At 42.2% G+C, this 25,829-nt stretch overlaps 2 protein-coding genes and 1 non-coding gene across 5 annotated transcripts; all 3 read right to left on the bottom strand.

Annotated features, from left to right (window-relative positions):
• Nucleotides 1–963: 963 nt before the first annotated feature.
• MTO1 (mitochondrial tRNA translation optimization 1) lies at nucleotides 964–15,972 on the bottom strand. Of its 3 annotated transcripts, XM_032275507.1 has the most exons (9): nucleotides 15,442–15,968; nucleotides 11,199–11,398; nucleotides 11,001–11,118; nucleotides 7,086–7,375; nucleotides 4,143–4,255; nucleotides 3,861–4,051; nucleotides 3,502–3,632; nucleotides 1,767–1,971; nucleotides 964–1,562 (listed from the first exon to the last, which is right to left on the bottom strand). In XM_032275507.1, exons 1-9 carry the CDS (start codon nucleotides 15,656–15,658, stop codon nucleotides 1,351–1,353), a joined length of 1,677 nt encoding a protein of 558 aa, XP_032131398.1. In that variant the 5' UTR covers nucleotides 15,659–15,968; the 3' UTR covers nucleotides 964–1,350. The 3 variants fall into 3 exon arrangements, with proteins under 3 accessions (XP_032131398.1, XP_032131399.1, XP_032131400.1); XM_032275508.1 differs by lacking the exon at nucleotides 1,767–1,971 and having other exon boundaries at nucleotides 1,377–1,562; nucleotides 15,442–15,972; XM_032275509.1 differs by lacking the exon at nucleotides 964–1,562 and having other exon boundaries at nucleotides 1,851–1,982; nucleotides 15,442–15,971.
• On the bottom strand, nucleotides 13,650–13,753 carry LOC116549786. Its single transcript, XR_004268067.1, has one exon. It is a non-coding gene; the product is annotated as a U6 spliceosomal RNA (small nuclear RNA).
• A 6,803-nt stretch (nucleotides 15,973–22,775) lies between the features above and the next one.
• LOC116549730 (ribosomal biogenesis factor-like) lies at nucleotides 22,776–23,180 on the bottom strand. Its single transcript, XM_032275512.1, has one exon. The coding sequence runs from the start codon at nucleotides 23,130–23,132 to the stop codon at nucleotides 22,830–22,832; it is 303 nt and encodes a 100-aa protein (XP_032131403.1). The 5' UTR covers nucleotides 23,133–23,180; the 3' UTR covers nucleotides 22,776–22,829.
• Nucleotides 23,181–25,829: the final 2,649 nt, after the last annotated feature.

Raw genomic sequence — 25,829 nt, forward strand, 5'->3', positions numbered from 1 at the left:
CCCCCCCCTCAAAAAAGAATCATAAGGAAAATGGGGACTTAAAAGGGGGAAAATATGCTGGAGACACAGCTTCATGATCAATGCTACTATAATGTGCATAATATACCTCTAAGCTACAACGATTGCAGATTTATGCCTCTGGGGATCTTCTCTCATTCTAATTAAAGTTTTTCAAATAGGAAAAATCAAGGGTAAAATATATAGATTTCGAATTATGTAAGATCCTTAGGAACATATCTCTGGAGCAAAAATGCTCTATGTTAATGTCTTTTAGACTCAGAGACCATATAATTAGAATGATGGACAAAAAAGGACAAAAAACCCTAAAATGTAGCAAGGGATTCTTCAGGTAAGTCCAAAGAATTTATAACACTCTACTTTGTTTATCAAAGGAGTTTCCTTGCTATAGCTCATGGACAAGATAACATCATTCCACACTGTTCCAAGCCTAGAAAAGAAAGCAGATAACTATTTTTCTTGGTTTGAGCCTTCTAAATCTTATGAAAGCCAGAAGAACTCGATGGCAGCCACAGAAAAACTATATAAAAAATAAAAATAACCAAATCACATATATATGTGTGTGTGTGTACGTGTAATTTTTTATTTTCGTGAGACAGAGTTGTACTCTGTCAACAGGCTGGAGTGCGATGGAACGATCTTGGCTCACTGCAACCTCTGCTTCCCAGGTTCAAGTGATTCTCCTGCCTTGGCCTCCCAAGTAGCTGGGATTACAGGCGCGTGGTACCACGCCCGGCTAATTTTTGTATTTTTAGTAGAGATAAGGTTTCGACACATTGGCCAGGGAGGTCTCGAACTCCTGACCTCAAGTGATCTGACCGCCTTGGCCTCCCAAATATATGCATATATATAAATATAATTTTTTTTGGAGACAGAGTCTTGTTTTGTCGCCCAGGCTGGAGTGCAGTGACGAAATCTAAGTTCACTGCAGCTTCTGCCCCGTGAGTTCCAGTGCTTCTCCTACCTCAGCCTCCTGAGTAGCTGGGATTACAGGCATGTACCACCATGCCTGGCTAATTTTTTTTTCCCTTTTCTTACTGCCACATCAAGAATCTGAATGTCCAAAGCCTGGCTAATTTTTGTATTTTTAGTAGCCACAGGCTTTTGCCATGTTAGCCAGGCTGGTCTTGAACTCCTGACCTCAGGTGCTCCACCTGCCTCAGCCTCCCAAAGTGCTGGGATCAGAGGTGTGAGCCACATGCCCAGCTGTATTTTTTAATACTGAGAAAACAGCTAAAGGATTTTGAAAAGAAGCTAAAAACAAGCTACATTCATTTAAAATGTGGGTAGGAACATATATATAGGTAATGTTTCTGAAATGATCTTATTTTTCTATAAAAAGTGAGAAAAAGTCTGTATTAAAAATGTATACCTGACAGGCAGACTTCTACTAGTACTTATAGAAGCCTCTGGGATTAAGTTTTTCCACTTAGAGCTTGAAAACTCAATAGATTTCAACACAGAAATGCCTTCTTCTAAAGAAGACTTCATCCAACAAGCTCTTTCATATCGCTGTTGGGACACACAGCCAGCTTCTTTATATCCTAGGGAAGGGAGAAAGAGAATATAATGAGAAGTGTGGCTTTTAAAACAAATTTTTTTGTACAGACAGGGTCTCACTATGTTGTCCTGGCTAGTCTTGAACTCCTGGCCTCAAGTGATCCTCTTGCCTTGGTCTCCCAAAGTGCTCAGATTATCGGTGTGAGCCACCATGGCTGGCTGGATTGCAGGACTCAGGGAAGAGATACCTCGCAGTGTGAGCCGGCTGTCAGCATTATCGGGGCGCAGTGACAAACGGAACTCTACTCGGCTGGTAAACATGCGGTATGGTTCACTGGTGCCCAGAGTGGTGAGGTCATCAATCAAGACTCCTATATAACCTTCTGTTCGGCTAATCACAAAGGGAGGCTTGCGATTGACCCGAAGACTGGCGTTGATTCCAGCTATCACACCCTACAAGAGCACTGAAATGTTTAAAAGGCCATTATGAACTAAACAAAGGACTATCCTATTCAGAACACTACCTGGAAACAATGGCATGGCACAGGAAGAAAGCAAGTATTGTACCTAAGGGATATAATAGAGGTAGCAAATGTGATCCATATTCAGAAATAGAATATGGGTTATCACTTTAGCAGGCTATGATTCATTGTTTTCAGAGATACCTATCGAATCTTCCAGGGGACTAATCTTTTTTTTTTTCTGGAGCCAGGTTCTTCCTCTGTCACCAAAGCGGGAGTGCAGTGGCATAATCTTGGCTCACTGTAGCCTTGGCTTCCTGAGTTTAAGCAATCCTCCCAATTCATTCTTCCAAGTAGCTGGACCTATAGGCACATAGCACCACACCTGGCTAATTTTTATTTATTTATTTATTTTTGTAGAAATGGGGTCTCATTACATTGCTTAGGTTGGTGTCGAACTCCTGGCTCAAGCAATCCTCTCTCCTCAGCCTCCCGGAGTGCTGGGATTACAGGTGTGAGCCACCATGCCTAGCCAGTTAATCCTTTTTTAAAACCCACCTGTGAAACTTCTCTAGCCTTTTCCCCCTTACAAATAAAAATAAAATAGGCTGGGCACAGTGGCTCACATCTATAATTCCAGCACTTTGGGAGGCTGAGAAGGGTGGATCACTGAGGTCAGGAGTTTGAGACCAGCCTGACCAACATGGAGAAACATCGTCTCTACTAGAAATACAAAATAAGCTGGGCATGGTGGCACATGCCTGTAATCCCAGCTACTCGGGAAGGCTGAGGCAGGAGAATTGCTTGAATCCAGGAGGTGGAGGTTGCGTTGAGCCTAGATCATGCCATTACACTCCAGCTGGGGCAACAAGAATGAAATCCTGTCTCTAAAGAAATAAACAATAAACAATAAAATAATTTCTGACTTACAGGGAATAATAATTTCTAATAAAGTATATTAAAATAAAATTTAAACTTCAGAAGCAATACAATAAATCTAATCAAAATACGATATCACAGGAGCTCAGAAAAGCGTAATAAAGCCATAAGTGATTTGATAATCCTATTACTGGTCAGTCACAGTGGTTCACACCTGTAATCCCAGCACTCTGGGAAGCCAAGGCAGGTGGATCACCTGAGGTCAGAAGTTTGAGACCAGCCTGGCCAACACAGTGAAGCTCCATCTCCACTAAAAATATAAAAACTAGCTGGGTGTGGTGGCACATGCCTGGAGTCCCAGCTACTTGGGAGGCTGAGGCAGGCAGATCACTTGAACCCAGAAGATACACCACTGCACTCTATCCTGGTGACAGAGTGACATTGTGTCTAAAAAAAGAAAAAAGAAAGAAAAAAAATCCTATTATCTACAAAAGCCATTTCCAAATACCCCAAAATAGAAATTGTCTTCTATTAGTAGGAGTTGTATCTAAAATCTATATAGTTAACAGAACATACATTAAAAGGAGAAATACCAGTTAAATAGTCCCTTTCGGTTTACAGTAACATCTTAACAACTTCTTACTTGAGCTGCTGCTTCCTCATAACCAGTGGTGCCATTGATCTGTCCAGCAAAGAAGAGCCGTTGAACTAAATGAGTTTCCAGAGAAGGAGTGATCTGACGGGGATCTAAGTAATCATACTGAACACCATAGCCTGACCAAAGAGTAAAGGCATTAAATAAGTTAACACAGAGTTGGGTTTGCTCAAGGTAGAGAAGCAAACATTACCCTTAAATGCCCTTTAAAAACAGAGTATTTAAAATGTACAGGTGTTGGGCTTCATCTTCTGAGACTATAAGCAACAATGACTAGCTAAGGCCTCCTTACTGACCATTAAAACAATGCTGAGTTTACACTGAAGGGTAGCTGTGATCCTCTTTACCTGGCTGAATCACTTTAGCTTTCTCCAAGCCTCTGATGCATGTGATCATTTTCTCTTGTAACTCAGCTGGTAGTGTCATAGATAACCCCTGTGGGTAGATAAGGTCAGAATCCATTCCTTCAGGTTCCAACCAAACCTGATGTTGACGGTTTGGAAAACGTAAAACTTTTGACTCAATGGAGGGACAGTATCTAGAATAGAACATTGAAACAAATTTGAAATGAACAAAAGAGGATTGACATCATTCCTTAAAGTAGTTGAGCACTGATATTTTGTCCTTACCGGGGTCCTCTTATTGTTTCCTTAACATGACTATTAAGGTGAAGGTTCTTAAGGACAATCTCATCCACTCTAGGGTTGGTATGAGTCAAGTAACATGGCAGCTGATCTTCTGGCTAAAAAACAGTAAACAGATACAATACTGATTTGCTTCTGTACTAGTTTCTTTCTAATCCATACAAATTCCACATGATATATACTTACTTCAACAGACAATAAACTTGTGCATAATGCCTAGTGTTACTTATGAAGTATTCTTGCCAAAAATAAACATCTCAAAAGATGAAGTTACGCTGGAGTGCAGTAGCACAATCTCAGCTCACTGCAACCTCCCCATTCCAGGTTCAAGCAATTCTCCTGTCTCAGCTTCCCAAGCAACTGGGAATATAGGAGTTTGCCACCACGCCTGGCTAATTTTTGTGTTTTTAATAGAGGTGGGGTTTCACCATATTGGGCAGGCTGGTCTTGAGATCCTGATCTCAAGCTGTCCACCTGCCTTAGCCTCCCAAAGCGCTGGGATTACAGGTGTGAGTCACTGCACCCGGCCTCTTTTTAGCATTTAAAAATTTTTTTGACTCATGCCTGTAATACTAGCACTTTGGGAGGCCGAGGCAGGTAGATCACCTGAGGTCAACAGTTTGAGACTATCCTGACCAACATCGTGAAACCCCATCTCTACTAAAAATACAAAAACATATTAGCAGGGCGTGGCAGTGGGCATCTATAATCCCAGCTACTCAGGAGGCTGAGGCAGGAGAATTGCTTGAACATAGGAGGCAGAGGTTGCAGTGAGCCAAGATCGCGCCATTGCACTACAGCTGGGCAACTAGAGCTAATTTCCATCACAAAAAAAAAAAAAAAAAAAAAAAGCTTAATTTGATTGGGTGTGGAGGCTCATGCCTGTAATCCCAACACTTTGAGAGGCCGAGATGGGCAATGGCTTGAACCCAGGAGTTTGAGACCAGCCTGTGCAATATGGTGAGACCCTGTCTCTATTAAAAATAATAGTGAATGAATACATTTTAAAAAATAAAAGCTTAATTTACAAAATATATAAAGTTATAAAAGTAATGAAATTTACGATTTGCCAGGTGCGGTTGTTCACACCTGTAATGCTAGCACTTTGGGAGGCTGAGGCAGGTAGATCACCTGAGATCAGGAGTTTGAGACTAGCCTGGCCATCATGGCGAAACCCTTTCTTTTAAAAAAAAAAAAAAAAAAAATATGGGGTTTCGCCATGATGGCCAGGCTGGTTTTGAACTCCTGACCTCAGGTGATCCACCTACGTCAGCCTCCCAATGTGTTAGGATTACAGGCGTGAGCCACCATGCCCGGCCACAAAACCCTGTCTCTACTAAAAATACAAAAATTAGCCAGTGTGGTGGCAGGCGCCTGTAATCCCAGCTACTCAGGAGGTTGATGCAGAAGAATCACTTGAACCCAGGAGGCAGAGGTGACAGTGAGCCGAGATTGAGTCTTTGCACTCCAGCCTGGCCAATAAGAGTGAAACTCTGTGTCAAAAAAAAAAAAAATAAAAGGCTGGGTTCAGTGGCTTATGTCTATATAATCCCAGTACTAGCAATTTGGGAAGCCAAATGGGGCAGATCACCTGAAGTCAGGAGTTCAAAACCAGCCTGGCCAACATGGTGAAACCTGGTATCTACAAAGATACAAAAATTAGCTGGGCATAATAGCGGATGCCTGTAAACTCGGGAGGCTGAAGTGGGAGAACTGCTTGAACCCAGGTGGCAGAGGTTGTAGTGAGCCAAAATTGCACCACTGCACTCCAGCCTGGGGGACAGAGTGAGACTCTGTCTCAAAAAAAAAACAAAAAAAAACCCAGAAAACAAAAGGCCAGGTATGGTGGCTCACACCTATAATCCCAGCATTTTGGGAGGCCAAGGCAGGTGAATCACAAGGTCAAGAGATCAAGACCACTGTGGCCAACATGGTGAAACCCTATCTCTACTAAAAATATAAAAATTAGCCAGGAGTGGTGGCACGCACTTGTAATCCTAGCTACTTGGGAGGCTGAGGCAGGAGAATCGCTTAAACCCAGGAGGCAGAGGTTGCAGGGAGCCAAGATCAAGCCACTGCACTCCAGCCCAGCAACAGAGGGAGACTCTGTCTCAAAAAAAAAAAAAGAAAGAAATTTACGATTTATGGGGAAATACCCAATTAGCCAAGTTAGCCATTCCCTTTTAAAGGTTACTTCTTTGGGCTGGGTGTGGTGGCTCACGCTTGTAATCCTAGCAGTACAGGAGGCTGAGGTGAGCAGATCACGAGGTCAGGAGTTCGAGACCAGCCTGGCCAACATGGTGAAACCCCATCTCTACTAAAAATACAAAAGTTAGCTGGGCATGGTGATGCATGCCTATAGTCCCGACTACTCAAGAAGAATCACTTGAACTAGGGAGGCGGAGGTTGCAGTGAGCAGAGATCACGGCATTGTACTCCATCCTGAGCGACAGAGTGAGACTCTGTCTCAAAAAAAAATTACGTGTTTGGCTGGATGCGGTGGTTTACACCTGTAATCCTAGCACTTTGGGAGGTCAAGGGGAGTGGATCCTTTTGAGTCCATGAGTTCGAGACCAGGCTGGTCAACACAGTGAGAACCTATTTCTCCAAAAATTTTAAAAATTAGCTAAGCACAATGGCTCATGCCTGTGGTCTCAGCTACTCGAGGGTACTGAGGTGGGAGGATCACTTGAGACAGGATGCCAAGGCTGTAGTGACCCATAATTGCACCACTGCACTCCAGCCTAGGTGACAAGGTGAGATCCTATTTCAAAAAAAAAAAAAAGGACAAGAAAAAAAAGAACACTTCTTTGCACTATAAGCAATAGTGCTATAAAGTGAATGGCTGCCACAAAAAAAAAGTTACAGTACCTCCTGCTGTTACTAGCCAATATGAGCTGTGAGACAGGTTTTCATAACATATCTTACCTTAATCCATACTGTCTCATTCATAAAGCTGAACGGTAAGGATGGATTGTCCGGTGTCTGCTTGTTTAGAATACTGAAATTAATGGACTCTTTGGCAATTCGGGGTGGAGTCCCAGTCTTCAACCTTCCCACCACAAACCCTAACTTCTCCAGCGTCTGAGCCAATCCTATAGAAGGCTGATCCCCTAAACGTCCTGCTGGATGCATCTCCAATCCAATTATAATCATGCCTCTCAGAAATGTCCCGGTAGTCAGAATCACACTCTCTGAATATACTGTGCTTCCATCCACTAAATAACAGAAAAAAAGAATAAAGTCATTTTTAAATTGTTACCATGGATCGAAATAGAATGTGACTATTTTACATTAGAACTACAGGAAAACTATCAGTCTTTTGAAACTTGAGAATCTTTTCTAATCTTATTTTTGTTTCTTTCAAGCATTACTGATGTATAACAGACATTAAAAATATACTAAATAGGCCGGGCGCGGTGGCTCAAGCCTGTAATCCCAGCACTTTGGGAGGCCGAGGCGGGTGGATCACGAGGTCAAGAGATCGAGACCATCCTGGTCAACATGGTGAAACCCCGCCTCTACTAAAAATACAAAAAAAAATTAGCTGGGCATGGTGGTGCGTGCCTGTAATCCCAGCTACTCAGGAGGCTAAGGCAGGAGAATTGCCTGAACCCAGGAGGCGGAGGTTGCGGTGAGCCGAGATCGCGCCATTGCACTCCAGCCTGGGTAATATGAGTGAAACTCCGTCTCAAAAAAAAAAAAAAAAAATATACTAAATATACTTAAAGTAAGCATCATGGTGTTTTGATACAAGTATATCTTCTGTGATGATACCCATAATCAAACTAACATAACCATCACCTCACATAGTTACATGTTTTGTGTGGTGAGAATACTTAGATCTACTCCCTTAACAAATTTCAAGTATATAGTACAATATTATTAACTACAGTTACTATACTGTACATTAGATCGCTAGAACTTATTCAACTTACAGCTGAAAATGTGTAGCCTCTGAGCAATATCTCTCATTTCCCCTATCCCAGACTAAGGATTTTAAATGAGTAAGAAGGCTATATGTTATCAATCTCAAGAATCTAAGCAATCTAGGAGAGAGAATACAATGTGTTATCACCAATTCACATACACCTAAAATCATATAAACACTAAAAAGTTAGTCTCAATTAATTGAAAAAATTAATTTAGACTTCAGGATAAATATGCTATACAACCTCACATTTCTTCTCCCTTCTAAAACTCAAAGAAAATAAAATAGGGGAATAAAAACAGTATAAAACCAAAAGGACAAGTAATGGAAAAGAACTAGTCAAAAGATAAGAAATTTCAACATATTTTTGAAAGATAGTAAGTGGTTGGAAGAATGGAGAGGGGAGATAACTATAACTTAAGTATTGCTATCTGAAGAGAAGATATCAATGAGAATGAACTAATTTGCCCTGCAAAGTCTCAGAAATTGGAGAACTGAGAGTAAGAACTGAGGAGGAATACAGGAATTAAACTTAGGCCAGAAAACGAAAGAAACAGCTGAAATCTACACATTAAGGTTTTGTCCCCAGATAGATCTACCTTACAGTAAAATGGAGGTTTAGTCTTCAGGTAATGGGGACTTTTTGTTTAAAGGGTACAGAATTTTAATTTTGGATGATGAAAAAGTTCGGGAGACAGTTGGTGGTATGGGTGCACAACACTGTGAATATACTTAATAGCATTGAAATGTACACTTAAAAATGGTTAAAATGGTACCTTTTGTAGTATATATATTTTACCACAAAGAAATTGGAGAAGGCTGGGTGTGGTGGCTCATGCCTATAATCCGAGCACTACAGGAGGCAGAGGTGGGCAGATCACTTGGGGTCAGGTGTTAGAGACCAGCCTGGCCAACATGGTGAGACTCTGTCTCCACTAAAAACAAAAAAATTAGCTGGGCATGGTAGCAGGTGCCTGTAATCCCAGCTACTCGGGAGGTTGAGGCAGGAGAATTGTTTAAGTCCGGAAGGTGGGAGTTGCAGTGAGCCGAGATCGTACCACTGCACTCCAGCCTGGGTGATCTCAAAAATAAATAAAATAATTTTTATTTTTGAGATAGAGTCTTGCTCTGTCACCAAGCTGGAGTGCAGTGGCACAATCTCAGCTCACAACAACCTCCAACTCCTGGAGTGATTCCCCTGCCTCAGCCTCCCAAGTAGCTGGGACTACAGGCACCACGTCACCATGCCCAGCTAATTTCTGTATTTTTAGTAGAGAGGAGGTTTCACCATGTTGGCCAGGATGGTCTCAATCTCTTGACCTTGTGATCTGCCTGCCTCAGCCTCCCAAAGTGCTGGTATTATACGCATGAGCCACTGTGCCTGGCCAAAATAATTATTAACTCAAGGCAAAACAAAATGTATGAAAGGGACAAATATAATACAATTCTATGCAGTACAAAATACTTAGTCAATAATGTAAATACTATCAATCAAAAATTATAGTATAATTATATCACAAGGAGAGAGGAAAGGGAAATTGGATATTAAAGAAAATTACCATAATAATAAGTTAATAAATAGGCCACGCTCAGTGGCTTATGCCTGTAATCCCAGCACTTTGGGAGGCTGAGGCGGGTGGATCACTTGAGGTTAGGAGTTCATGACCAACCTGACCAACATGGTGAAACCCTGTCTCTGCCAAATGAGACTCTGTCTCAAAAACGGTTAATAGATAATGTCTAGAACTATAAATCAGGAAGTAAAAATATAAGCCTGTTATTTAGAAATATGGAAGTATATACTATAAGTGACAACTAAAAAAGTTGAAGTGGGCCATTCGTGGTGGCTCATGCCTGTAATCCCAACACTTTGGGAGGCCGAGGCGGGCAGATCAAGAGGTCAGGATATCGAGACCAGCCTGGCCAATATAGTGAAACCATGTCTCTAATAAAAATACAAAAAATTAGCCTGGTGTGGTGGCATGCACCTGTAGCCCTAGCTACTCAGGAGGCTGAGGCAGGAGAATCACTTGAACCTGGGCGGTGGAAGTTGTAGTAAGCCAAGATCGTGCCACTGCACTCCAGCCTGGGAGACAGAGCGAGACTCTGTCTTTAAAAAAAAAAAAAAAAAAAAAAAAAAGTTGAAGTGGCTGTCTCCAGGGAAGGAGATGGTTGTTTTTCCACATAAATTTCTGAATTTCATTTATGTATTTTTGACACAGGCTCTCACTCTGTTACCCAGGCTAGAGTGCAGTGGCATAATCTCAGTTCACTGAAGTCTTGACCTCCCACTTCAGCTTCTTGAGCCTGAGACGACAGGCACCTGCTACCATGGCTGGATAACTTTTGTATTTTTTTTGTAGACATGAGATTTTGACCTCTTGCCAAGGCTGGTCTCAAACTCCTGGGCTCAAGCAATTCACCTGCCTTGACCTCCCAAAGAGCTAGGATTACTGGCATGAGCCACCATGCCCAGATTCTCTAAATTTTTTTTAAAAAATTATATGCATGAGTTACTTTGATTAAAAAAAAAACTAAATATATAACTATTTTGTATAAAAATATACATAAGGTGTTAAAATATAAATTTTTAAAAATTTGAAGTCAGAACCAGAAAAAAATAGAAATTACAATAGAAAGATGGGGAGAGAGGGAGACATAAACGTGCAGATTATAAAGTTCCACACTAAGATGGAACCCGGTATTGATGAGCCCAGAATTTGACTGAGCATCATAAATGCCAAGATGAAAAAGAGAAATTACATTTATTTATATAGTTTTCCTCATCCAGGAAGAGAAAATGCAACAATTTCCTTGAATAAGCAAAATATCTCCATACTTTGCTCTAAAATAAATTTCTCACATGTAATTTGATATGCTGTTATCACATATCATCTATAACCAATACATACCCAAAACAACACCACTGACACGGCATTTTCCAGTGTGTTCAGGCTCTGGTTCTGTAAGAATAAGATCTTCTACAGCTCCCTCCTGAACAGTAAGCAGTGGTGTACTCAAGATTTCTTTCTGTCAAAAGAAAATGCCAGTTGAAACATGGTAATTAAACCATAACTATAATCTTTCCTGTGCTCATGCCCTATTCTTACCTGCATGTTCTGTTTATAGAGTTTCCTATCAATCTGAGCTCTCAGACCCCACACAGCTGGTCCCTTACACCGATTTAATACTTTGTAATGTACACCAGACTGGTCACAGATGCGAGAACACAGGCCATCCAAGGCATCTACTTCCCTCATTAAATGCCCCTTTCCAATGCCACCAAAGGAAGGATTGCATGACATCTGACCTAAAGAGAATAGACATAAATAAATATATAAGCACCTGGCACATAGTGAGTATTTAATAAGGAAATATTTGTACAGGTGACTATAGTCTTCTCATACAATAAAAAATAGAAACCATGAGTGACCACCTGCACCCAGGTGAATAAACAGCTATGTTGTACACACACACACACACACACACACACACACACACACACACACACACACAAAGGCTGACGCCCTTTTCGGCCTCAGCCCACCTGCACCCAGGTGAATAAATAGCTGTTGCGTACACACACACACTTAAAAAAAAAAACATGAAAGATATGTTACAAAGAAAATTCCACAGGTCTGCTTATACCTAAGAAAAAAATAGTAATAATTAAAAAAAGAAAATTCCAAAGTCCCAATGGGATGCAAAAGTGTCCAGGGCAACCTGGAAGACAAATCACTGCCTGAATTTTCTTTTGTGTTTTTTGAAGTGAAGTCTCACTCTATTACCCAGTGCAATGGTGCAATCTCGGCTCACTGCAACCTCTGCCTCCCAGGTTCAAGCAATTCTCCTACCTCAGCCTCCTGATAGCTGGGATTACAGGTACCTGCCACCACACCTGGCTAATTTTTATATTTTTGATAGAGATGGGTTTCACCATGTTGATCAGGCTGGTCTCAAACTCCTGACCTCAGATGATCTGCCCACCTTGGCCTTCCAAAGTGTTGGGATTACAGGTGTAAGTCACCTTGCCCGGCCTGAACTTCCTTTTGAATCTCTTCCTTGATGCATATTTTTAGTTTCACTAGGTTGCTTTTTCCTTTCAAATGTATAATCCTTACCCCATGAAACCTTCCTAAATCAAGTACAATTCATTTTATTTATTTACTTGTTCTTTTTTGAGACAGCACCAGAGGAATCTACGAAATCAAGCACACTTCTAAGAAGTCCCTAGTGCTTCAACATAAATAAGGACAAAAAAAAAAAAAACAGGGCTGGGCGTGGTGGTTCATTCCTGTAATCCTAGCATGTTGGGTGGCCGAGGCAGGAGGATTGCCTGAGATCAGGAGTTTGAGGCTAGCCTGGGCAACATGGTGAAACCTCATCTCTGCTAAAATACACAAAAATTAGCCAGGCATTGCAGGGTGTGCCTGTAATCCCAGCTACTTGGGAGGCTGAGGCAGGAGAATCGCTTGAATCCACCAGGTGGAGGTTGTAGTGAGCTGAGATCCCACCATTGCACTACAGTCTGGGCGATAGAGACTCCGTCTCAAAAAAGAAAAAAAAAAAAAAAAAAAAACAAACAAAGAAGCCCCTTGACACTGGTTCAGTTACAAGCAATTATGTCTTCCATAAATGCCATCTGATATTTTCTTTTTGCACTTACTTTGCAGAATTAAATATAATGAAATTACAAATTTCTTGAAAGTGGAGACCATATTGGATACCTTCCTCGTCTCTTTTATTTATTTACTTTATTTTTTTTCAGTTGTGGCATATACCTTTGCAAATAACCTTCCTCTTACATTTACCCAGTCTTACTTGGAGGTCTAATCCCGTGTGGTTACCTCAAAGGTTTATATGGGAGGTGGAGTGATGGGCAAGTTGGGTCTACATCTACATGTCCACTGCCACCACCATCAAAGCCTCCAAAAATTTTAATGGTTTCCACAGTGAGGCTGCATAGCACTGTGATCATCGGCATGAAGTGTGTCATTATGAGGAGTGTGTGTGAAAGAGATCTGGTTCGGCTGGGAGCAGTGGCTCATGCCTGTAATCCCAGCACCTTGGGAGGCCCAGGCAGCTGGATCATGAGATCAGGAGATCAAGACCATTCTGGCCAACATGGTGAAACCCCATCTCTACTAAAAATACAAAAATTAGCTGGGCATGGTGGTGTGTGCCTGTAGTCCCAGCTACTCGGGAAGCTGAGGCAGGAGAATCCCTTGAACCAGGGAGTCGGAGGCTGCAGTAAGACGAGATCGCACCACTGCACGCCAGACTGAAGTCAGAGCGAGACTCTGTCTCAAAAAAAAAAAAAAAAAGAAGAAAGAAAGAGAGAGAGATCTGGCTCAATTTCTAGACCTACTACTTATGAGCTCTGTGATCATGGCAAGTTACCTAATATACCTCAGTCTCTCTACTGTAAAAACAGGAATGACAGCTGTGGTAGATTATTTTCCTCCTTCTTCCTTTCAACTAAAAGACTCCTGAGCTCCCCAAATGCTGGGATTACAAGTGTTAGCAACCAACCCTGACCTAGGTCTTTACTATTATTTTTTAAAAATATGGAACGCTTCACGAATTTGTGCGTCATCCTTGTGCAGGGGCCATGCTAATCTCTGTATCATTCCAATTTTAGTATATATGTTGCTAAAGCGAGCATTAGGTCTTTATTTTGTAAAAATGTAAACAACAGGCTGAGTGTGGTGGCCCACGCCTTTTACTCCAGCACTTTGGGAGGCCCAGGTGGGTGGATCACCTGAGTTCAGAAGTTTGAGACCAGCCTGGCCAACACATGAAACCCCATCTCTACTAAAAAAAAATACAAACAATTAACTGGGTGTGGCACCTATAATTCCAGTGACTAGGGAGATTGACGCAGGATAATTGCTTGAACCCAGGAGGCAGAGGTTGCAGTGAGCAGAGATCGTGCCACCACTGCACTCTAGCCTGACAACAAAACCAAAACTCCATCTCAAAACAAAAACAAAAACAAAAAAAGCCCACACTGAAATGTATAATGAGAAAAGTATAATCTTTTGGGAAATCATACAGCCTCCTGTCCCCCACCCACAAAACCGCATTTAATAGTATATATTTCTTCATAGTTATGAGCTGAATGGTAATTTTAAAGAAAGATTTTGAAACTAAACACGTGATTCATTCACAACTTTTACAAAACAAGTACATATTCTAATTACTGCTCGCTCCTAAGCAAAACGCAGGAGGAAAGACAGAGGCATATATAATTTACAAGTTGATGTTTTCACCAGTATCTATCATGATGCTACAGAATGGTCATACAACCATTACCCATTAGAGCAAATAAAGTACTGTCCCAGTACTAAGCACAAAATCCAGGGACGACACCCAGAAGGAATATAGGAAGCAAAAAGTAGCATGGTTCTTCAAAAGCGCGTCACAAAATCTTAACAGAAACACAAAGATCAGGCTGGGAAGGGTGCTGTGCATCTCCAATCCCAGCTACTCGTTAGGCCCAGGCGGGAAAACTTGGGTCCAGAAGGCGGAGCCTGTGTAATGGGCAATGATCCCGCCCGTGAATAGCCACTGCACCGCAGCCTGGGCAATATAGCAAGACCCTGTCTCTGAAAAATATTTTTTAAAATAAAAACACAAGGACCATTTAATAAATGATTTATCTTTTTATTATTATTATTTTTTGAGATAGAGTTACGCTCTTTCGCCCAGGCTGGAATGAAGTGGCGCGATCTCAGCTCACTGCAACCTCCACCTCCCCGCGGATTCAAGTGATTCTCCTGCCTCAGCCTCCCGAGTAGTTGGGATTATAGGCGCCCCGCTATAAGTCAGCCAACCACGCCTGGATAATCACTGTGTTTTTAGTAGAGACGGTATCTCACCATGTTGGCCAAGTTGTTCTCAAACTCCTGACCTCAGGTGATGCACCCCCCTTGGCCTCTGAAAGTGCTGGGATTAAAGGAGTGAGCCACTGCGCCTGGCTATTGTTAATAATGTTAATTCACCCTTTATCTAGAGTAACATAGTCAAAGGCAAACGCAGCAATGAACTAAGAAGCTACCTGGGAGTATTCTTGAAGTTTCTCCCTTTCCTAAGGCACGGACCCCAACCCCCAACCTCCCACAACGGACTATTGTTAGCAGCAGCACAATCTATGGTTCGCAGAACAGACTAATCCAGAGTTCTGGCCCGGCCCGCTTGATTCCTGCGAGACACTGATCGAGTCTAAAACCACAGAAGGTAGGATTCTCACTAGCTGTGAGGGAGGGAAGAGGTCCCCTACTTCAGACCCGGAGAGGTGGGAAGGAAGCAGCCTGGGTCCTACAGAAGTTCCACAGAACCCACTCTCCTCACCGATCGTGTCCACGCGATGCGTGAGGAGCAAAGTCCGAGAGCCGCACCGAGCGGCGGCAGTGGCTGCCTCAGTCCCGGCATGTCCTCCACCAATGACTATCACGTCGAAGTGCGGAGTCCGGGGCCCCGCGCTGTCACTGCTCAACCGGGGCAACGGAAACTGCCGCTTGGTGAAGGAAGCCGCGACCCGACCGCCACAGCCTCGGAAGGAGAACATGCTGGGTGAAAATCTGACTTTGAAACTGACAGGAGGGACGGGCAAAAAAAACTTAAGTAACAAGAGAGAATCTGTAGGGCGCAGCCATCTTGCCTCAATGTGACGGCGTAGCACGTCTACGTCCAGCGTCGCCGCTGATTGGCTGTTTGGAGCTACTTTCCGTGTGAGGGAGATAGGTGATAGCGCTGAAGGCCAGTTGTGTATTTTCTTTCCTAGTTCTTGCGGGCTATTTGATTTCCTGTGGTTCTGGGTTGGGAGCCCCTACTAAAGGTCATCTTTTGCCCTTTTTCAGGCCTGCAATCCTCATCGCCGGGTAGCCACCTACGATCAATGAATTTGATCAAAGTTTGCCTTATTAGATCTTTGTAATCTGTAATCTGACACAATGTCACTTTCTGTTTGTCTATAAGAACTAAAGGCTGGAGGCCGGGCTTGGTGGCTCATGCCTGTAATCCCAGCCTTTTGGGAGGCCGAGACGGGCGAATCACGAGGTCAGGAGTTCAAGACCAGCCTTGCTAACATGGTGAAACCCTGTCTCTACTAAAAATACAAAAATTAGCTGGGCATAGTGGTGCGTGCCTGTAATCCCAGCTACTTGGGAGGCTGAGGCAGGAGAACAGCTTGAACTGGGACCTGACAGGCAGAGGTTGCTGTAAACCGAGATCACACCACCGCACTCCAGCCTGGGCTACAGAGTGACACCCCGTCTCAAAAACAAACGAACAACAACAACAACAACAACAAAAAACTAAACTAAAAGCTGAAAATAAGAACAGATTCAGACGGGGTGTGGTGGCTCATGCCTGTAATCCCAGCACTTTGGAAGGCCGGAGAGGGTGGATCAGGAGGTCAGCAGATCAAGACCATCCTGGCCAACATGGTAAAACTCCGTCTCTACTGAAATCACAAAAATTAGCCAGGCATGGTGGCACGCGCCTGTAATCCCAGCTACTCAGGAGTGTGAGGCAGGAGAATCACTTGAACCCGGGAGGCAGAGGTTGTAGTGAGCCGAGATTGCGCCATTGCACTCCAGCCTGGGCAACAAGAGCTAGACTCTGTCTCAAACAACAACAACAAAACAACAACAATCAAAAGGAGTTCAAATATATTTGTGAAGGAAATATTCATGATGGCTAATTAGAAGAATCCCTCGGTTGGAGGTTAAATGTCCAGCCTTTTGGAATTCACAGCCTTTCTCAGAAAGGAAAGGTTTGACTAACTGAAGGGTGAAACAAGTGTGGCAGGTTTTTTTGTTCTAATTATAAAAAGTATCAAATACATAGGCAGGCATGGTAGCTCATGCCTGTAATCCCAGCACTTTGGGAGGCCAAGGAGGTGAATCACTTGAGGCCAGGAGTTTGAGACCAGCCTGGCCAATATGGTGAAACCTTGTCTCTACTAAAAATACAAAATTAACTGGGCATGGTGGTGTGCACCTGTCGTCCCAGACACTTGGAAGGCTGAGGCAGGAGAATCACTTGAACCCAGGAGGCAGAGGTTGCAGTGAGCCCAGATTGTACCACTAGGCAACTGAGCGAGACCCTGTCTCAAAAACAAAACAAAACCCCGCAAAACAAAATGAAACTAAACATTATTCATTATTATTATTTTATTACTATTATTATTTTTCAAAATAGGATCTCACTCTGTTGCCCAGGCTAGAATGCAGTGGCACTATCATGGCTCACTGCAACCTCTACCTCCTAGGCTCAAGCAATCCTCCTGCCTCAGGCTCCCCAGTAGCTAGGACCATAGGTACGGGCAGACACTTGGCCTGGCTAATTTGGTATTTATTTTATTTTAGTTTTGGTGACACAGGGTTGGAGAAGGGGGTGTCTCACTATGTTGCCCAGGCTGGTCTTGAACTCCTGGTCTCAAGCAATCCTCCCAAAGTGCTGGGATGACAGGTGTGAGCCCTGCTTCCAGGCTGTTTTTGATATTTTTTTATTTAAAATTTTTTTTTTTTGCCTTCTGCAACATCATTTACATACCTTTTATATTTTTTATTAAAAATTAGATCATAGTATATGCATTGTTTTGTAATCTAGTCTTAATAATCATGAACATTTTTCTATCAAAAAAATAATAACTTAAGACATAAGGAAACTCTATATGGAACCTTAGGGATGAGGGAAAATACCCAAAGATTAAACTGGGAAGGCATTCATATCCCAAGTACAGAAGGCCTTCAGAGAGCATAGGCAGTGCAAAGTTGGGTGCTTCCAAAGGGAGCAGCAGCTCTGTGCAGACCTCCTGGGTCACAGGTGGGTGCAAAACTTATACCTTGCAGTGTATGCCGAGAATGAAGTACTTAGACTAATTCTAGCTGAGTGGAGTTGGGGAGCAGCTCTTCTGAGAGAGTCGGCCTTAGTTAGCATCCCTCTGCCAAGTATTTATTGAAAGGGCTTGTTTTAGCTACAAACATCCACTAGATGGCTTTTTGAGGTCAGGTCATGAGACACATAATGACCTTGTACAACACTCACACCGCATTCTCAACAGGCTGTTTTCAGCGTTATCACATCACACACTCCACTCCCTGTCTTGTTGTCAGGGTGCAGGAGTTTCGTTCTCATGCACAAATAACATGCACACAGTGCCTGAGTTTCTTCCATGCCCTGACCTCAAATGCCTTGTACATAAGCTTGAATATGTTGCTGTGCACCCCCCACAGTGGGCTTCACAGAGGGGCTTGCAAAAGGATCAACTTCTTGGTGTGTGATTCTCTGGCTCACAGGCAGCTGTATGCAGGCAAGGTGCATTTTAGTTTCTCTGTCTAGAAGGCTGTGGACAGGTTATAGGCAGACCAAGGTTACAAAGTCACAGAGATCACTTTCTGGGCTTGCGGCTGAGGTAGGCTCTACCAGATGTTCTCATATCCAAGGCTGACTAGAGACAAACATGAGTTATATAGAATAAGATGTAGGCCTGGCATGGTGGCTCACATGTGTAATCCCAGCACTTTGGAAAGCCAAAGTGGGCATATCACTTGAGGCCAGGAGAACCTCATCTCTACTAAAAATACAAAAATCAGCCAGGTGTGGTGGCACGCACCTGTAATCCCAGTTACTCAGGAGGCTGAGGTACGAATTGCTGCAATGGGCTGACATTGCACCACTGCACTCCAGCCTGGGTGGCAGAGTGAGATGCTGTCTTAGAAAAAGTTGTAAAGTCAAGTAAACTAGAAAAAATATATACCCACTTGGCCATGCATGGTGGCTCACGCCTGTAATCCCAGCACTTTGGGAGGCTGAGGAGGGCGGATCACGAGGTCAAGAAATTGAGACCATCCTGGCCAACATGGTGAAACCCCGTCTCTACTAAAAATACAAAATTTACCTAGGCGTGGTGGCGTGTGTCTGTAGTCCCAGCTACTTGGGAGGCTGAGGCAGGAGAATTACTTGAACTCAGGAGGCGTAGGTTGCAGTAAGCCGAGATCGCACCACTGCACTCCAGCCTGGCGCCTGGCAACAGTGAGACTGTCTCAAAAAAAAAAAAAAATCTCTATATATCGATATATATCTATATGTACCCACAGACAAATTTCCTGGGGTTTCCTACTAGATAAAATCCAAGTTCCACATCGAGACTCAACTAAACAGTCATTTTCTCTGTGATTTGGACACTGACTGCCAAAGCAAGGTTGAATAAAGAATGACTTCTCCTCCTTCGGTAGGCCAATAGTAGAGGTCTTTGACCTGGCCCAGTGGATCGTTGTTTGTGTGCTTTTGGTTAAAGAAACCACCAGTGACTTTAGGGGATTTTAGAAACTGATGGAAGAGAGAATTAAACTAGCTGTAGAGTCATTTACAAGATTTCATGACAAATAGCTGGAGTCTTTGGATAAAACAAACAGAACCATAGAGCAGAAGCCTTCAGAATGTGGTAGTTATCACTGAACATCCTGGAAGACCATCGAGGTGCACTTGCAGTTACATTTTTTTTCTTTTTTTTTTTTGTGACGGAGTCTCACTCTATTGCCCAGGCTAGAGTGCAGTGACATAATCTTGGCTCACCGCAACCTCTGCCTCAGCCTCCCAAGTAGCTGGGATTACAGGCATGAACCACTACACCTGGCTAATTTTTGTATTTTCAGTAGAGATGGGTTTTACCATGTTGGCCAGGCTTGTCTTGAACTCCTGACCTCAGGTGATCTGCCTGCCTGAGGCTCCCAAGTGCTGGGATTATAGGCGTGAGACACCGTGCTTGGCCAGCACTTGCAGTTTCAAGGAAATGGATTTCCAAATTTCAACTTCCATTTTGCTCTCCCCTGAAATTGGTCAGCTTGAAACAAGTTTGACTATGCAATGGTCCTCTTTCTATTCCTCCTCCTTTTATATTTTACAAGAGAAAATATACCTTTCTGGCATCCTAATTTAAACTACAGCTCCTTGCTCCCAGGTGGTAAAAATCTCTTTGCACTTAAAGATATATAAAAATATTTTGTTTCAGGGAAATCTTTCAAAAAAGTATCAAGGCATTTTTGTCCATTGACAGGTCAATGGATAAACAAAATGTGATATATACATACAAACCAATATTATTCAGCCCTCAAACGGAAGGAAATTCTCACAACATGGATGGACCTTGGCTCAGTGCAATAAGCCAATAACAAAAAGACAAAACATTGTATTATTTCACTGACATAAAGTACTTAGAGCAGTCAAAATCACAGTCAGAAAGTAGAATGGTGGTTCCCAGGGGCTGGAGAGATGAGAGAATGAGGAGTTACTGTTTAATGGGCACAGAGTTTCAGTTTTGCAAGATGAGAGTTTTTAAGATAGATGATAGTGATGGTTGCACAGGAATATGAACATACTTAATATTATTGAACTATACACCCCCAGAATGGTTAAAATAGGACAAAGGGGGAGAAAAAAAGTAGTCAAGGCTTTCTAAACCCAAGAGGATCTTGTCTAATATGAATTTTTTTTTTTTTTTGAGACGGAGTCTCATTTTGTCCCTGAGGTTGGAGTGCAGTGGCAGGAACTTGCTCATTGCAACCTCTGCCTCCTGGGTTCAAGCTATTCTCCTGCCTCAGCCTCTGAAGTAACTAGGATCATAGGCATGTAACATCACACCTGGCTAACTTTTTGTATGTTAGGTAGAGACAGGGTTTCACCAAGTAGGCCAGGCTGGTCTTGAACTCCTGACCTCAAGTGATCCACCTACCTTGGCCTTCCAAAGCACTGGGATTACAGGTGTGAGCCACCGCACCCAGCAGGAACCTTACATAACATTTTAAAGATTTTCTGTGCTTTTTAAAAAAATGTCAAATAAAATGAAATATTTACTCCAATTGCAGTCGTTTTATCTCACTCCATCTTATAAAAGTTGAATATTTTTTTTCCCATTTATTTTATTGCATTTTAGGTTTTGGGAATATTTTCTATTTCTTAATTTTTTATTTCCTTTTTAAAAATTATTTTTCATTTATTTTCTTTTTTTAACTAGAAATATAACTGTATTTTCTTTTCTTTTTTAAAACGTATTTTTACTTCCTATTAACTTTTAAAAATCCTTGTTTAAATTTACATTGAAATAGTTCCCTGGGCACGGTGGCTCACGCCTGTAATCCTAGCACTTTGGGAGGCTAAGTCAGGTGGATCATGAGGTCAGGAGTTTGAGACCAGCCTGGGCAACATGGTGAAACCCAGTCTCCACTAAAAATACAAAAATTAGCCAGTTGGAAATACATGCCTGTAATCCCAGCTACTCAGGAGGCTGAGGCAGGACAATCGCTTGAACCTGGGAGGTAGAGGTTGCAGTGACCTGAGGTCAAGCCACTGCACTCCAGCCTGGGCAATAGAGCGAGACTTGGTCTCAAAAAAAATTTTTTTTTTTTTTTTTGAGACGGAGTTTCGCTCTTGTTACCCAGTACCCAGGCTGGAGTGCAATGGCGCGATCTCGGCTCACCGCAACCTCTGTCTCCTGGGTTCAAGCAATTCTCCTGCCTCAGCCTCCTGAGTAGCTGGGACTACAGGCGTGCGCCACCATGCCCAGCTAATTTTTTTTGTATTTTTAGTAGAGACGGGGTTTCACCATGTTGACCAGGATGGTCTCGATCTCTTGACCTTGTGATCCACCCGCCTCGGCCTCCCAAAGTGCTGAGATTACAGGCTTGAGCCACCGCGCCTGGCCAAAAAATTTTTAAAAAGTAAAAGTTTCTGGCCGGGCACAATGGCTTACACCTGTAACCTCAGTACTTTGGGAGGCCGAGGAGGGTTGATCACTTGAGGTCAGGAGTTTGAGACCAGTCCGGCCAACATGGAGAAACCTAGTTTCTACCAAAAATACAAAATTATCCGGGCATGGTGGCGCATGCCTGTAATGCCAACTATTTGGGAGGCTGAGGCAGGAGAATCGCTTGAATCTGGGAGGCAGAGGTTGCAGTGGGCCGAGATCTCGAAGTTGCACTCCTGCCTTTGTAACATGAGCAAAATTCCTTTTGATTACTGTAGCCTTGTGGTATAATTTGAAGTCCGATAGTGTGATGCCTCCAGCTTTGTTCTTTTTGCTTAGAATTGACTTGGCTATGCGGGCTCTCTTTTGGTTCCATATGAAGTTTAAGGTTGTTTTTTCCAGTTCTGTGAAGAAGGTCATTGGTAGCTTGATGGGGATAGCATTGAATCTGTAAATTACTTTGGGCAGTATGGCTATTTTTTTGGGGGGGGGATAAGTGATTTAATATCCGCAAACCTCCCCAGTCCCAAAAGTAACTATGTTCTGGATTTCAACTTTTCTTCTAATTGTGAATCCTTCTGTTTTTCCTTCTTACAAGAGGAAAGTTAAAGGACACTACAGGTCATCAAAAACAAGTTAGCCAAGGGCTCATTACTTGTTTGTCTTATATTTCTACTGCCACAAAACTGCCTGTATTTCTGTATGTCCTTCTATCCAAACAGACATTCACTGCCACTTGTAAAGTAAAGGATGTAAATGAGGATATGTAACTGTTTCAGTGAACAGATTTTGTGAAGTGCCTTCTGTTTTAGCACTTTAAGTTTATCACGTTTTGTTGACTTCTGACATTCCACTTTCCTAGGTTACAGGATCTGTTTATGTAGTTTGTTTTTAAAATGTGCCATTGCCTGTACATTAACAAGATTTTTTAAAATAAAATTGTATAAAACATTTAATTTATTGGTCTTTGTGGGGAATCACTACTGTTTTACAACTGAGCCATTAATTTTGTAGCTTCATCAACATTAACTGGTTTGCTTTCATGACGCTGCTGAGGAATCAGTTCTTTCTGCAGAGGTTCAAGTGAAAGCCTTTTTGAGAAATGTGCAAGTTCCTTTTGTATATCTACAAAAGCTTTATTTACTCTGTTAATTTTTTCTTCATTCATAATGTTTATCTTCTTAAGATTAGTGGTAACTGGTTTTGCTTTGTTTTTAGCCTTAAAGTTTTTTTGGCTGGCTATGTGAAATACATTCCTGGACTTCGGCCCTCTGAATTTGTTTTTGGCCATTGTTAGGAATTCAATACTTGCGTGCAGCTTCTTAAGCTCCAGGTGACGCCATCTCAGTATGGCTATTTTAACGATATTGATTCTTCCTAACCATGAGCATGGAATGTTTCTCCATCTGTTTGTGTCCTCTGTTATTTCATTGAGCAGTGGTCTGAAGTTCTCCTTTAAGAGGTCCTTTACGTTCTTTGTTAGTTGTATTCCTAGGTATTTTATTCTCTTTGTAGCAATTGTGAATGGTAGTTCGTTCTTGATTTGGCTCTCTTTAAGTCTGTTACTGGTGTATAGGAATGCTTGTGATTTTTGCACATTGATTTTGTATCCTGAGACTTTGCTGTAGTTGCTTATCAGTTTCAGGAGATTTTGGGCTGAGACAATGGGGTCTTCTATATGTACAATCATGTCGTCTGCAAATACAGACAATTTAACTTCCTCCTTTCCTGATTGAATACTCTTTATTTCTTTTTCTTGCCTGATTGCTCTGGCTAGAACTTCCAATACTATATTGAATAGGAGTGGTGAGAGAGGGCATCCTTGTCTAGTGCCAGATTTCAAGGGGAATGCTTCCAGTTTTTGCCCATTCAGTATGATATTGGCTGTTGGTTTGTCATAAATAGCTTTATTTTGAGATACGTTCCATCAATACCTAGTTTATTGAGGGTTTTTAGCATAAAGGCTGTTGAATTTTGTCAAAGGCCTTCTCTGCATCAATTGAGATAATCATGTGGTTTTTGTCTTTGGTTCTGTTTACGTGGTGAGTTATGTTTATAGACTTGCGTATGTTGAACCAGCCTTGCATACCCGGAATGAAGCCTAATTGATTGTGATGGATAAGCTTTTTGATGTGCTGTTGCAATTGGCTTGCCAGTATTTTATTGAAGATTTTTGCATCTATATTCATCAGAATATTGGCCAGAAGTTTTCTTTTCTTGTTGAGTCTCTTCCGGCTTTTGGTATCAGGATGATGTTGGTCTCATAAAATGATTTGAGAAGGAGTCCCTCGTTTTGGATTGTTTGGGATAGTTTCAGAAGGAATGGTACCAGCTTCTCTTTGTATGTCTGGTGGAATTCAGCTGTGAACCCATCTGGACCTGGGCTTTTTTTGGTTGGTAGGCTCTTAATTGCTGCCTCAACTTCAGACCTTGTTATTGGTTTATTCAGGGTTTTGACTTCTTCCTGGTTTAGGCTTGGGAGGATGCAAGTGTCCAGGAGTTTATCCATTTCTTTCAGGTTTACTAGTTTATGTGCATAGAGTTGTTTGTAATACTCTCTGATGATGGTTTGTATTTCTGTGGAATCTGTGGTGATATCCCCTTTATCATTTTTTATTGCATCTATTTGATTATTCCCTCTTTTCTATTAATCTGGCTAGTGGTCTATTTTGCTTATCTTTTCAAAAAACTAGCTCCTGGATTTACTGATTTTTTGAAGGGTTTTTTGTGTCTCTATCTCCTTTAGTTCTGCTCTGATCTTAGTTATTTCTCTTGCCTTCTGCTAGGTTTTGATTTTTTTTATCTTGTTCCTGTAGCTCTTTCAATTTTGACAATAGGGTGTCGATTTTAGATCTTTCCTTGCTTCTCATGTGGGCATTTATTGCTATATATTTTCCTCTAGACACTGCTTTAAATGTGTCCCAGAGATTCTGGTATGTTGTTTCTTCGTTCTCGCTGGTTTCAAAGAACATATTTCTGCCTTCATTTCATTGTCTATCCAGTCAACATTCAAGAGCCAGTTGTTCAGTTTCCATGAAGCTGTGTGGCTCTGAGTTAGTTTCTGAATTCTGAGTTCTAACTTGATCGCACTGTGGTCTGAGAGACTGTTATGATTTCCGTTATTTTGCATTTGCTGAGGAGTGATTTACTTCCAATTATGTGGTCAATTTTAGAGTAGGTATGATGTGATGCTGAGAAGAATGTATATTCTGTGGATTTGGGGTGGAGAGTTCTATAAATGTCTATTAGATTTGCTTGGTCCAGATCTGAGTTCAAGTCCTGGATATCCTTGTTAATTTTCTGTCTCGTTGATCTGTCTAATAGTGACGGTGGGGTGTTAAAGTCTCCCACCATTATTCTGTGGAAGTCTAAGTCTCTTCGTAAGTCATTAAGAACTTACTTTATATATCTGGGTGCTCCTGTATTGGGTGTGTATATATTTAGGATTCTTAGTTCTTCTTGTTGCATTGATCCTTTTACCATTATGTAATGTCCTTCTTTGTCTCTTTTGATCTTTGTTGGTTTAAAGTCTATTTTGTCAGAGCCTGGAATTGCAACTCCTGCTTCTTTTTGCTCTCCATTTGCTTGGTAAATCTTCCTCCATCCCTTTATTTTGAGCCTTTGTGTATCCTCGCATGTGAGATGGGTTTCCTGGATACAGCACACTGACGGGTTTTGGCTTTTTATCCAATTTGCCAGTCTGTGTCTTTTGATTGGGGCGTTTAGCCCATTTACATTTAGGGTTAATATTGTTATGTGTGGCCGGGCATGGTGGCTCACACCTGTAATCCCAGCACTTTGGGAGGCCGAGGTGGGTGGATCACGAGGTCAAGAGATCGAGACCATCCTGGGCAACATGGTGAAACCCCGTCTCTACTAAAAATACAAAAATTAGCTGGATGTGGTGGCACGCACCTGTAGTCCCAGCTACTCGGGAGGCTGAGGCAGGAGAATTGCTTGAACTCGGGAGGCGGAGGTTGCAGTGAGC

The sequence above is a fragment of the Sapajus apella genome, unplaced genomic scaffold, assembly GCF_009761245.1.
Source record: "Sapajus apella isolate SASKATOON/1434 unplaced genomic scaffold, GSC_monkey_1.0 scaffold6, whole genome shotgun sequence".
NCBI lineage: Eukaryota > Metazoa > Chordata > Mammalia > Primates > Cebidae > Sapajus > Sapajus apella.